The sequence below is a fragment of the Galeopterus variegatus genome, unplaced genomic scaffold (assembly GCF_000696425.1).
Source record: "Galeopterus variegatus unplaced genomic scaffold, G_variegatus-3.0.2 Scaffold14326, whole genome shotgun sequence".
NCBI classification, from domain to species: domain Eukaryota; kingdom Metazoa; phylum Chordata; class Mammalia; order Dermoptera; family Cynocephalidae; genus Galeopterus; species Galeopterus variegatus.
In genome coordinates, this window is record NW_007740437.1 from 3,345 (window position 1) to 15,708 (window position 12,364).

Below are 12,364 nucleotides of genomic sequence, written 5' to 3' on the forward strand. Positions count from 1 at the left end.
GCTTCTAGACCAGGAGGGACAGAGTGTGAAGGTGGGGTCCAAGATTTGAGGCTGTGCTGTAGAAGCTGCAGCAGTGGGGGATCTGCTGGCATAGGCGGAACCGAGGGACGGGCCTTTCTGAAAGGACCTTCAGCCACAAAGAAGGTGTGGTCCCTGCCCAAGCTGTCTCCCCACTATGCACAGAGAGAAACACTCTGCATTATCCCGTTCTCTCTTCCTCCAGTTTTCCTACCAGTGCCTTCCACTGGCTGAACTGAAGCAGATGCAGTTGGCCAGGAAGCCTGGAAACCACAGTTTTGAAAACTCAACTTTCTACAGTACAGAGCAGAAGAGGAAAGTTCAGGAAAACGATTTGAAAGCAAACTAACAAATGACAAGCCCAGGTGAGGGCAGGGATGGTTTAGTACCCAAAAAGATATCACAACCAAACGGTGGCATCAACCTTGCCACCACTTTACTAAACAATCTTGGGCCCCAGAGGGATTTGGCATGTCAACATCATTAGCATAGATGGCACCATGCAGGGGAAACAGAAGCAGTGCCTGGCAGAGAAAGCAGTACTGTGGCAGTAGTTCATGGTCTCTTTCATGCAGTTTATAAAGTGGCAGAAAGATAAAGAAATAGCAATTATTACTTGGTAACTTAAAGGACTTGATAATAGGTGACACTTATTAATCATTAATCTTGGTTTGGCACAGTTGTGTGCTCTGTCTGCATAATTTTATTAGGTCTTCATAACAATACCAGACCCTTGGATGGGGTAAATGAGTCCCCAACCCCTGGCCTTGCAGTTTAGGGGCCTGTGCCGTAGTATGTCTCCTCAAAATTTTCTGGGTTCGCCCTTGGTGGTGGAAATGGCTGGAGCCAGGAGCGCCATTTGGCCAGGGGGCCCTGAATCAGTACCTGTACCCACATGGGCTCCGCTCCCTGTTTCTTCCCTTCAAGGTTCTTTGTCAACCTGTTGCTTGCATGTGAGGCCCACCAGGTGCCCCAGAGAACTGCAGTGCTCATGCTTACAGGTGGAGTCATCCTGGCTGAGTCCTGGTTCCAGGAGGGCAGCCTTAGGAGCAGGTTAGTTCTGTGGCCAGCACGTTATTATTATTTGCATGATTGCCTGGAATTGAACTGCCAAAATGGTTCCAAAATGCACATTTTGGGTGATTCAAATTGTGTAAACAGGTTCTTACAAAAAATAATTTTTTTTTCCCCTCAGGATTGTATACCTAAGGGTCAGTCATTGCTATTTATATCCCTATTTTAGATGAGAAGATCAATACCATAGATTAAAAATGTCTAATTCAAGATTACACAAATAGTAAAAATTGAATCCCGGGTTTCTAAAAAGGCATTTTGATTTTAGATCCTGAGCCTGTTATTGTATATGACAGCACAAAGAAGTCACCCTGAAGATTCCCAAAACAACTGGGAGACACTAGAAAAGATAACAAAGATCAGAAGATCTTGCCATAGTAGATGGGGGAGTGGGAATGAAGATGGTGAATTCCAGAGAAATGTGGCCCTAAATGTCATTAGGCTGACTCTGTGTTGTACTAGGGCCGAGGCGGCCTCTGGGTTGCTTCTGTAAGTGGGTAGGTACCTCATCAGGTAATGCGATTGTCAAACTTTAAATAAACAGAAAACTGGCAGAGAACAGAAAACTAGGAGAGAACATTCCTTTTAATCCCAGTATAAAACTTCCACTTCTTTTCAGTGCGCTTCCAGAAGAAGAGTTCTCTTTGCCTTCCACCTTCATTTTTGTGCAAGAGCTTGTGCAAGAGGTACTTGAGACTGTGTTCATCCAAGCTTTGTTTCTCGTGGGAACATGAGCGAGAGCGGATAGCCCTCTGCTTTGTTTAGTGAGGCGACGTGACTTTCATGCTTTTTTCTGGTGAGTCAAGTGGTGGCGACTGAAATTCAGGTCTTTAGTGTGTGTATAAATACGTGTGTGTGCAAAAGCAGCTGTCACACTTTGCACGGCAACTGGAACCACTGGCTTGGTGGATTTGCTGGGTTTTCTATTTGAATTTTAAACTCCAGGAAAATACCAGATACCTGTCATGAAGCTGGCAACTGTCTTCCTGTTGGTGAACATCAGCATTTGCAGTTACTCTGGTAAGTAGCCCAGAACATATGGTATTTTTCTTTTTTTTTCTGTTAGTAAGAACACAGCTAGTACACCTAGGCTCACCAACAGTGGAATATGGTGGAAAGAGTTTTAGAATCACAGAAAATAGTAATATTGAAGGGTATTTTAGATCCCCCCATGCAAGTGCTAACCGAATATAAATACAAGCACTAATGCATTCTTCATAGGAAGTCAGCCAGCTCCAACTGGGGGTCAACAAAGCACATTTCACTGTTGGACATTAGTCACTGTTAGTTTTACTTAATTTGGAGTCAAAATCTGACTTTGTAACTTCTTTCTTTTATGCTTTGAAAGTATATGGAATATCTCTTGCTATTATCTCCAATTAGCCAGGTAGCCAGGTTGCCAGGTGGGTTCTCCTGAGACAGCTACATTTATCTGTTCACCCACCCAATGGATATTTATTGGGTGTCTACAACTGGTTGGGCATTAGAAGATTCAGATATGAATCAATCATTGTTCCCAAGGTGTTTATGGTCTGGTAGGAGAGATAAGACTTTTACTGAAGTCACTACAATACTAGACTACTGCAAAGGCCCAATGAGATATACAGATAGAGCTCTGTGGCTGGACAGAGGGGTGAAGACTTTAATTTCCAGGGAAGAGGGTAGAGGAACTGGCCCACTTTTTTTGGAAGGAGTCATTGTAACCATCAGGGAGATACATTTGGGTGCATCGGAAAAATGCTTCATGATGGCCACTGCTCATTGAGAGAACAGAAGGCTTTGAAGCTCTTCCCCCTAGGAAGATATAAATATATCTATAAAAAAGATATAAAGACATTCGCCAAAATATCTAAAATAAGTCTGGAAACTAAGCATGAGAAACTGGGCGTGCTGCCCACACCTACACTGGCAACTTTGGCTTGTGATTTTTATTCAATTTTTGGCCATTTTGTTGTTCTTTCATGTCCAGCGACAAGTAGCTATGGACAAATGTGGCAGCAGAAAGGAGGGTGGAGAGAAATAGATATCTCCCTCTGGGGGAGAAGTTTGGAAGGAAAATAAAAGGTAGAAGATGGAGGGAGGAAGGTGCACAGGCTCCATTTCTGTGATTTACATGGAGAAATTAAAAGATTTCCAAAGGAACTATGGCAGGTCTTAGCCAGTAGGGGGAAGCGTGTTCTTCTGTGTGTGTTCATGTACATGTGCATTTATCTATCTGCTACACATTTTTGTAAAAATATTCATGCATATCTTTCCCAATCTCTACTCGTTTCCTCCAATTTGTCCTCTATGTTATCTTTCTAAAGCCAAAGAGATAAAATGCAAGTGTCTTATGTAAAAGCCATGATAACTGCCAATTGCCCTCAGGAAAAATTGCACACTGATTGGTACGGCACCCAAAGCTTTCAAAAATCTGATCTTACCCAATTTTTGCAGCCTCACCCTCTTTATCTTCCACACCCTGGCCTTAGCCCACTGGAGTCCTGCACTCCAGCCTCTCTGGGCAGAAGGCTGACCATTCTGTGTGTGCACTTTCATCTTAGCAACTCAGTGCCTTTATTGATCTTGTTTCCAAAATGCTGCCCCTCTTCTTTACCCTGTGATCCCAAAGTTTATCTCAAGACACAGCTCTAATAACACTTTGAAGGGAAGATTCTGGCAACACTTTCCGCCATTAGAATTAGTCACCCTTTCCATTGTGTTTCCATAGAGCTTTGCCCATAATGTTTAACATAGCACATGCCACATTGTGGCATACATAGATCTTTATTGTCTACGAGACTGTGTGAGGTCTCTTCATGGAGAATCCTTCCCTTATTTGTCTATGTATCTGCACCAACTGGCATAGAGCTGGTATTCGATTATGTTTATAGCATTGAGTTGAATTGGTTGGGAGCAGTTTCCTGGGCTGTGGTTGAGTCCATTCTTGAGTGGGGATTCATTATGGTGTCTCTCCTTTGGCCTCAAAGATATGGACTGTGAAGATAGGCACATACAAAGTACCTTCCTTATTTACTCAACCACCAGTATCTATGGAGTGCTTATTGTATGCCAGGGTCAGTTCTAGGCATGGGGTACAGTAGTGAACAACTCCTTGTTTTCATGGAGCCTGCCTTCTAATGAGAGGATGAAGGAAATAAAAATAAAAAAGAAAGATTTGATATTTTGGGAAATGGTAAAAGAATAAATAAAGAAGGATAGAGGGTAAGGTTTCTCTGAGGAGGTAACATTTGAAGAGAGAAAGATGTGTAGCTATCTGGGGAAATAAAGTCCCAGGGAGATGGAACAGTAGGTGCAAAGGCCCAGAGGCAGAAGTTTTCAAGGAAATGAAGATAGTGAGTCTGGAAAGGAGCTACTGATGGGCAGAGTGGAAGGAGATGAGGTCACAGATGGGAGCTGGATGTGCCTGTTTCATCTGGTTTCTCTTTGCCCTGCAGCTACTGCCTTTCTCCTCAACAGTGTACCCCTTCCTGTCGACAAAGTGTTACCTTTGCCTCTGGACAATGTTCTTCCCATCATAGACCCCTTGAAGCTTCTTCTGAAGACTCTGGGCATTTCTGTTGAGCACCTTGTGGAAGGGCTCAGGAAGTGTGTGAATGAGCTGGGACCAGAGGCTTCTGAAGCAGTAAAGAAGCTTCTGGTAACTACAGCTTGTGGGGCTAATTCACCAAGGGGGAGGGCTTAGCCACCCTGAACACCTATCCCCCCATTCTCAGTGGTAAACATGTATTTCCCTTTACGGATGGTACTCATATAAAATTTGCATATCCTGGAATCTCAAGGAGAGCAGAATTTCTACATTTTTAGAAAAAAATTTTGAGTGACAGAAACCCATATTCTAGATGTCCCTTTACCATGGACTGGCCTTGTGATTCTGGATGGGACTTAACCACTGAGCATTTGTTTTCCCATCAGTATAATGGTGGCTAAACAGGATAGAAAAAGTGAGGATTGTTTGAAACATGTCAGTCACATGTAAGCTGCTCTTGTTTTTGTTGTTGCTCTCTTGCCTTTCAGGAAGCCCTGTCACACCTGGTGTGACGCCAGGAGAAAGAGGGTGCGCAGACAGAAGTGGAAGAAGGAAGCCCTGGAAGTTTTCCTGGCTGAAACTCGTTCTGCCATCCGTAGCCTAAATGTCCTAAACTGTAGTGACCCTGACGAGAGTGAATAAAGCAATGAACAGATTTTCAGTTTGTTCAGTTTTTATTTCTGGGGGCTCTATTCAGATGAGACTAGCTAGATAATTTCCTTCTTGCGTTATAAACTCAAGAGGGCTTCATGTTATAAAGATAACCTCGCATTTTAAGTAAGACAAACATTCCTTTTCTCATATTAAAGTTAAAGATCTCCAATTTTTCAACGGTTTTTTACCTGACAGCATTTCTAGACCCCTCACTCTCCTATTCCCCGAATTTTAAAGGAATTTTTAAATTTAAAAAAATGTTTTCAAAGTATTGTTTGACAAGACTAGAGTCTTACTAACTTCATTGGTTTGGAGTCTGTGTCACCAGAATGCTCATTTCTATTAAGTCTGTGGTTCTAGTAGGGCCATTCAACAGCGTTCACAGACCTTTCTACCAAGTTAGGCCTTTACAACATCCTCCTTAGGCAAGTGGGTTATGAACTATCCTTTTCTTTCCTCCATTCTTTCATCAACAGAGATGCCAAAATTATCTTTCCAAGGCATAATTCTGGTTATATCCTGACCACCTACAGAGTAGATTTCAAGCTCCTGATCATGGCATAAAGGACCTTCACGACCCGACCTTTGCTACATCTTTAGTCTTACTAATATGCCTTTCTTCACCTGTGTGCCAGCCCCAGCCACACTGAACAGATAGCTAAATCCCTTTCCTGCTAACACTCTTAACAGCTTAGTGAAAAATCAGGTTTCTTCCTTCCTACAATGTCTGCCGCTGTCTGCCTTCAGACCTGGGCCTGTGCCAGTCTTGAGACTGTTTGCCCTCGATCCATTCCCTCCCCTCCCCATGCTCTGCTTTGCTCTGTGTAGGAGGAGGAAATGGGGAATGATGCTGATTGCTGCAGGTTGCATTTCTCAGGGTCCCAGGATGTCTGACAATTGGGCTGGGTTCTGTCTCTGGGAGGCCTAGGCAGTCAATAGGAGGTAGGAAAAGAGGAAAAACATTGTATGTTCCCTCTGCCTCTCTATTTGGGAGAAGCCTCTGAAAGTGGGTGCACCATGCTTGAGGCTTCTGGTCCTGTTGGATTGGTCTGCATTGGTTCTAGCTTTTGCCAGGTGACTCCAGCCTCTGGGCTCAGGTTATACCACCTCTTTTCTTTCCCTCTCCATTTGAGGTTGTTGGTGGCTCCCCACTGTTGTTAGTTTTTGGATTGTCTCACTATCACCTTGTTGACTTTTTAGCTCTTCTAGCATCTATTTAATTTGCATTACTCCTTCTGTTCTAAGTACTGAGAGTAGGTTCTGCTTCGTGGTTTGATCCTGAGTAATACAACATTAAATGTCACCTCCTTTATGGATACTATCTTAATTTTCTACCATTTCTTTTTTTTTTTCCTTTTTGTCTTTTTTCGTGACCGGCAACAGATCGCAACCCTCAGTGTCGTGCCTGTACCGGACCGGGACCGGCAACGGGATCGCAACCCTCGGCATCACGCCCGCACCTCGCTCAGCCAGTGAGCAGCCGGTCTGTACGTGGGATCCGAACCCCCGGTGGGAGCGCCGCTGCGCTCCCAAGTGGTGCTTTGTAGCAGTGCGCCACTGGGCCGGCCCTCTACCATTTCTTGACCCCTGTTTTTTGTTTTGTTTTGTTTTCAATTAGAGTAGTTGCACTTTGTAAAACTTCCTGTTTTATTTCCTCATCTTACCTGCATCTGTAATAATAGATTAGGTTGCCCATCTGAACAGCTGTAGTAATAAATAACCCAAGTCTCAGTGGCTTATATATATACAACATCTCACTCTTTTTTTATGACACTATATGGTCATCTTTGGTTAGCTATAGCTCTGTTCCACATGGTCTAAATGCTGTAACCAGAACTGATAGAACAGTCCTTTTCTCAAGCATTTTCAATTATGGCCACGGGGAAAAGAATTTGGTGAACCAACGGTTAACTCTTGGAAGTGACATATACCGGTTCCAGTCATTTTTCATTGGCCAAGCAAGTTGTATGACTATGTAAAACTTATTTAGGAGGGGGGTGCATAATTCTCTTTCTATTTTACCAAAATGTTTATTATCTTTCCGTCTACTCTAGTATTCTTCTATTTGACCATTGTTTTTCAGTTTCCTTACATGGCTCTTATTATTCAACTTTCCCTAAAGATTGATGCATCCAAAGATTCTAAACTTGATTCCTCTTCTCTTTTCACTTTATATGTGACCTTTATTGGGGATCTCATGCACTCCCATTGGGTGCCATTATAATCTCCTTGTTAGGAACTCCAAAATGTATAGCTACAGTCTGTATTTTCTTTTTGAGAACAAGAGATTTAGTTACCTTTAAGTCACCCTCAGGAGGTGCTCTAATTTATATTCAACTCAGCACACCTCCATCTGAACTCATTATCTCTCTTTCAAAATATGCCCTTATGTTCTAATTTTCTATCTCACTCTATAGCACAAGCGTTTTCATGGGTGCTTAAGAAGAAACTTGAGAATCAAGAAGCCAGGGGGGTCCTGCGATGATGGCAGGCAGTGGACCTCGGCCCCACCCACTGCCTACCACAATCAGGCTGGCAATGGAGCGCTGGAGCCAGAAGCCTCTGGGGTCCTGAGATGGGTATTCAGAGCCTTAGCCCACATTCCCCATGCCCTGCAGCAATGTCTTGGAGTGTATTTCTACGGGATGTGTAACTTATCTGCTCACGTCCTTCATGAAGTTTCTGCTTAGATTTTGCTAATTAATTTTTGAGAGTTCTTTTTTCATTAAGGATGTTGATCTTTGTGTTAAATTTGTTCCTTACCAGTTGACTTTAAAATCAAATCATGACGTTTTCCTTCCTGTCTATGTTGAGAAAATAATAATAAAAAATACTGGTACACTTCAAGTATATTGAAAATGGGATGTAAAGTTCATAATTGGCCTACAAATATTTTAAGTGATATGTAGTATATATAAGTTACACACTGTAGCAGAATTACTACCCATATAAATGTCTCCATGCCAAATATAGATCTTAATTCCTAATACTAAATATTTGACTTCTTAAAAAAAAAGAAACTTGAGGATCATCCTAAGTACTTCCTCTCATCAACTTTCCCTTCTGATTGGTAAGCAAGCCCTGCTCATTATAAACCTTTTTCACATCTATCAATGTACATTCTTCATTATCACTATTGATAATGTTCTTCTTTGATAAAATTCCTTTAAAATTCGGGGAATAGGAGAGTGTTCTTCTTAGCATTTTGTCATTAGTCACAGGACTACTGTGTTAATCTCCCAAGTGGCCTCTGGATTCCCAAAGATTCCCTTCCAATCTATCAGCCACACAACACAAAATGTGTTTCCTAAAATATGAGAATCACTCCCCAGCTTCAAACTCTTCAAAAGTTTTTCAATGTTGATTGAAAAAAAAAAAAAGTCATATAGTATTTTAAATCAACAGACATATTCCTAACACAGATTTACACATACTTATTTTATACTTACTTCAAAGTCTCCTTTCTAGACTATGAAGTCAAATGGACAGTGACCCAAACTTGCATAAGTCTATGTCCTCAGCACATAGCATAGAGTTTGAAGGTGATCTGTGTTGGCTCTGTGTTTACTGAATGGATGGCTTTGTTTTTGTTAAGTTTTATCTTGTTGGGTTGGCCCCTTTGTTCTCTCCCATTAGTCATATTATTAAGCCATTCATTACTATCTTTCCCAGCGTGGTGTGTTTTGCATGTTTGAGAAGGATAACTCTATACCTACATCAAGGTACCAAAAGGAGAAGACTGGGGGTAGCATTCTGTGTCACTGAGCTCTGAGTAATAGCTGTGACCTGGCAATCTATTGGGACTGTAGGTTTTTCCTGGTGGTGTATTGTGATTGAGTGAAGAAGGAATCTGAGGACAGACTATGTTTGGGAAGCTAGGAAGAAACCGATGATAAACATTATTACGAAAGTGAAAACGCCAAAGACTGGCAAGGACACGGATAAACTGGATCGCTCATACACTGCAAGTGTAAAAGTAAAATGATACAGCCACTCTGGAAAAATAGTTTGAAAGTTTCTTTAAAACAAACTAAATATGCAACTACCATACAATCCAGCAATTGTACTTCTGGACATTTATCCCCACAAAATAAAAACATGTTTATATAAAAACCTGTACACAAATGTTCATAGCAGTGTGATTTGTAGTAGCCAGAAACTGGAAACAACCCAGCTGTCCTTCAATGGATGAACAGTTAGACTGTCGTATGTCTACATGGTGGAATTCTATTCAGCAATAAATAAGAACAAACTATTGATATACACACTGACCTGGAAGAATCCTTACAGAATTATGCTAAGTGAAAAAAAGTCAATCCCAAAAGGTTAAATACTATATAATCCCATTTATATGACATTCTTGAAATGCCAAAATTATAGAAATTGAGAAAGTATTTGTGATTTCCAGGGGTTAAGGAGGAGGAATGTGGGAGGGAAGTGAGGGTGCTCTATAAGGGCTTGTGAGAGAGCCTTGTGGTCATGAAAATGCTCTGCATCTTGCCTGTACCAATGTCCTGAACCAATCCCCCGTGAATACCAAGGGACAAACATATATTCCAGATATATAATGCAAAATATCCACACATTCTCTTGTATTGAATTTTTTGCTGGAGACTCACAGCTAAATGGCAATTATCTGATACTCCTCCTTTCTAGTAACTACGTCTGGCTTCATCTCAAGCATTTTTAAAAAGTGTATTCCTTGCTCTGCCACTAGCTAGCTGTGTATCTTTATCAATGAGAACTTGTTTCTTGATTAGATAATAGTAACAACAACAGTCATAGTGATAGTTATTGGTCATTTATTGTTTTATATATACGTGTGTATATATATATATATATATATATATATATATATATGTATATGATTCAACAAATGATGATTGAATATTGATTGCAGTGTCTTTGCTAGACAACGACATACAGTGATAAAATAGACATGACCCACAACCCCATAGATTTTCCAGTGTAAAGGAGATGAGGAAACTATGCAAATAAACATGTGTAAATACTTACAAATGATAATGTGATCATAATAAAAGCATAGGATTCTAAGAATGCTAATAGTGATGAGAGGTTCCCTTTTTTATTTTGGGTCATTTCTATGAAAGTATCATTTAAGTTGGGATGTGAGGTTGTGAAGAAGCCATCTCAGCCAAATAACGTTCTGGGTGAAAGGTACTGAATGTGTGAATATTCTGAGGATAAGAAGAAACTGGCTTCTTCAAAGAACTGAAACATCATCTGTGTGGCTGAAGCCCTGTGAGTAGGAGCAGAGGGACATGAGCTGGGGCTGGATAGGCAGACAGAGGTAAGAGCATACTTCGAGTGTCATGATCATGGGCACTGTTTTTATCCTAACAGCCCAGGAGAGCCTTGAGCAGTTTTGTGTACAGTGTTCTCCAGTTCCCTGAATGGCACCACCACACATCCCCTTGCATTAGTCAGACTCCTAGGAGTCAGTCTTGATACTTGCCTTTCCCTGCCACATTATATCCAGCTCATCACTGTGTCCTGTCAGCCTCCCCTCTTAATATTCTCTTGAATCCTCCCATGTCACTCCATCTGCACTGACACTCCTTTTCCAGGTCTCTCTCTCCTCTTGCCAGAGCTTCCCACCTTGTCTTCTGCTTTACTCTGGACCCCTCAGTCTGTTCTGCACAGCAGCCAAGTGATCTTTTCAACATGGTACAATAGTCATATTCATTCTAAGGCTTAAAACTTTTTGGTGGCTTTCTATTGTTTTGGATTTAACAATCAAATCGTGACCATGACCTACGAGGCCTGTAGGACTTTCTTTCCTCCCTGTCATTTACTTCCCAACTGCCTTGACCTTCTTTCATTGCTGGAACATAGGATACCCGGCACAGTGCTATTATGAATACCATTTACTCAACTATAAATGCCTCTTCTCTTTCATTTTCTTCTCTTAAATTTTGTCTTATTTAACTGCCTTGTCACTTTTTTTTCTCAGATCACAGCTCAAGTCTCAGTTCCTTAGGAAGCACTCCCTGATCACTTGTCCAGGTGAGATACATTCATCATAGCTTCTTGGAGAACCATGTTCCTTCCTTACTAAGTTTCTCAAAACATAACTACATATTTATGTATGCTTATTTGAATATTGTTTGACTCTCCTACTTTTTTTGTGAGCTCCAAGAGGGCAGAATCCAGTACCGAGCATAGTACATGCAGAATAGTAAACATTCAGTAAGAATTTTATATGTAAATGAGTGAGTAACACGATCTAACATGCACTACCTAAATGGCCCATTTTCCAGATACTGTAGTAGGTGCTTCACTTAGAGAAAGGATAGGAGACCGTGTAGTCTCAACTTAGATTTCTAGTATTTTGACTTTAAGTTATATAGCACCACATTCTCCACTCACATTGGTAAGCAGATTGCATCTACATTATGAAAAGCCAAAGGTATCCCTGGTTTCCCTCCCATTTTACCTAGAGTTGAAGGTGGATCAATAATGGATTTTGGCTTTCCCAAGTTAGCCCTGGACCCACATAAGTTAACAAGGCACATGATACTGCCAAGTGTTGTCTCAGTGCCTGAGACATGGTTAAATGCATGGCAAGGAACAAATAAGTACTTTAAAATCAATCTTATAATTCTAGAAAATGCAAGGGTCAGAAAGCAAATCAGTGGTTGACTGTGGACAGAACAGGGGCTGGTGAGAAGAAGGAATGGATTACAAGTCACAAGAGAAAACTTTTGGGGGTAATGGATGTGTTCATTACCTTGATTGTGTGATGGCTTGTGGGTATACACATATGTCAAAACTCTTCATATGTATACTTCAAATAGGCAGTACATTGATTATACCTTGATAAGTTTATTAAAAATTACTCATGCTGTGAGATACATGTCTAATCTAATTTTTATCCATAAAGCATAAATTAGGGCCAATAGGAGAATTGCTGCATTTCTAAAGCTTTCTCACAATATCTATTAACATTTTAAAAAAATGCCATTTGGTCTAGCAATTCAATTTTTGGATATCTTTTATAAGGTAATGAAAACATCAGTGCAGATTTTATACATATAAGGATGTTCACTGCAACATCCTTTGAAGAGA

At 41.0% G+C, this 12,364-nt stretch overlaps 1 protein-coding gene across 1 annotated transcript; it reads left to right on the top strand.

The window, feature by feature from the left end:
- Window positions 1-2,057: 2,057 nt before the first annotated feature.
- Window positions 2,058-5,209, top strand: LOC103581928 (secretoglobin family 3A member 2). The gene is made up of 3 exons (XM_008563638.1): window positions 2,058-2,112; window positions 4,530-4,732; window positions 5,110-5,209. Exons 1-3 carry the CDS (start codon window positions 2,058-2,060, stop codon window positions 5,131-5,133), a joined length of 282 nt encoding a protein of 93 aa, XP_008561860.1. The 3' UTR covers window positions 5,134-5,209.
- The last annotated feature ends 7,155 nt before the right edge of the window (window positions 5,210-12,364 follow it).

What these genes read in the sequence shown, in the direction of transcription:
- LOC103581928 (XM_008563638.1), top strand. Translation starts at nt 2,058, where the DNA reads ATGAAGCTGGCAACTGTCTTCCTGTTGGTGAACATCAGCATTTGCAGT. An exon ending in CAGCATTTGCAGTTACTCTG is followed by an intron (nt 2,113 to 4,529) that starts GTAAGTAGCCCA and finishes TTTGCCCTGCAG; the next exon opens with CTACTGCCTTTCTCCTCAAC. An exon ending in AAGCAGTAAAGAAGCTTCTG is followed by an intron (nt 4,733 to 5,109) that starts GTAACTACAGCT and finishes CTTGCCTTTCAG; the next exon opens with GAAGCCCTGTCACACCTGGT.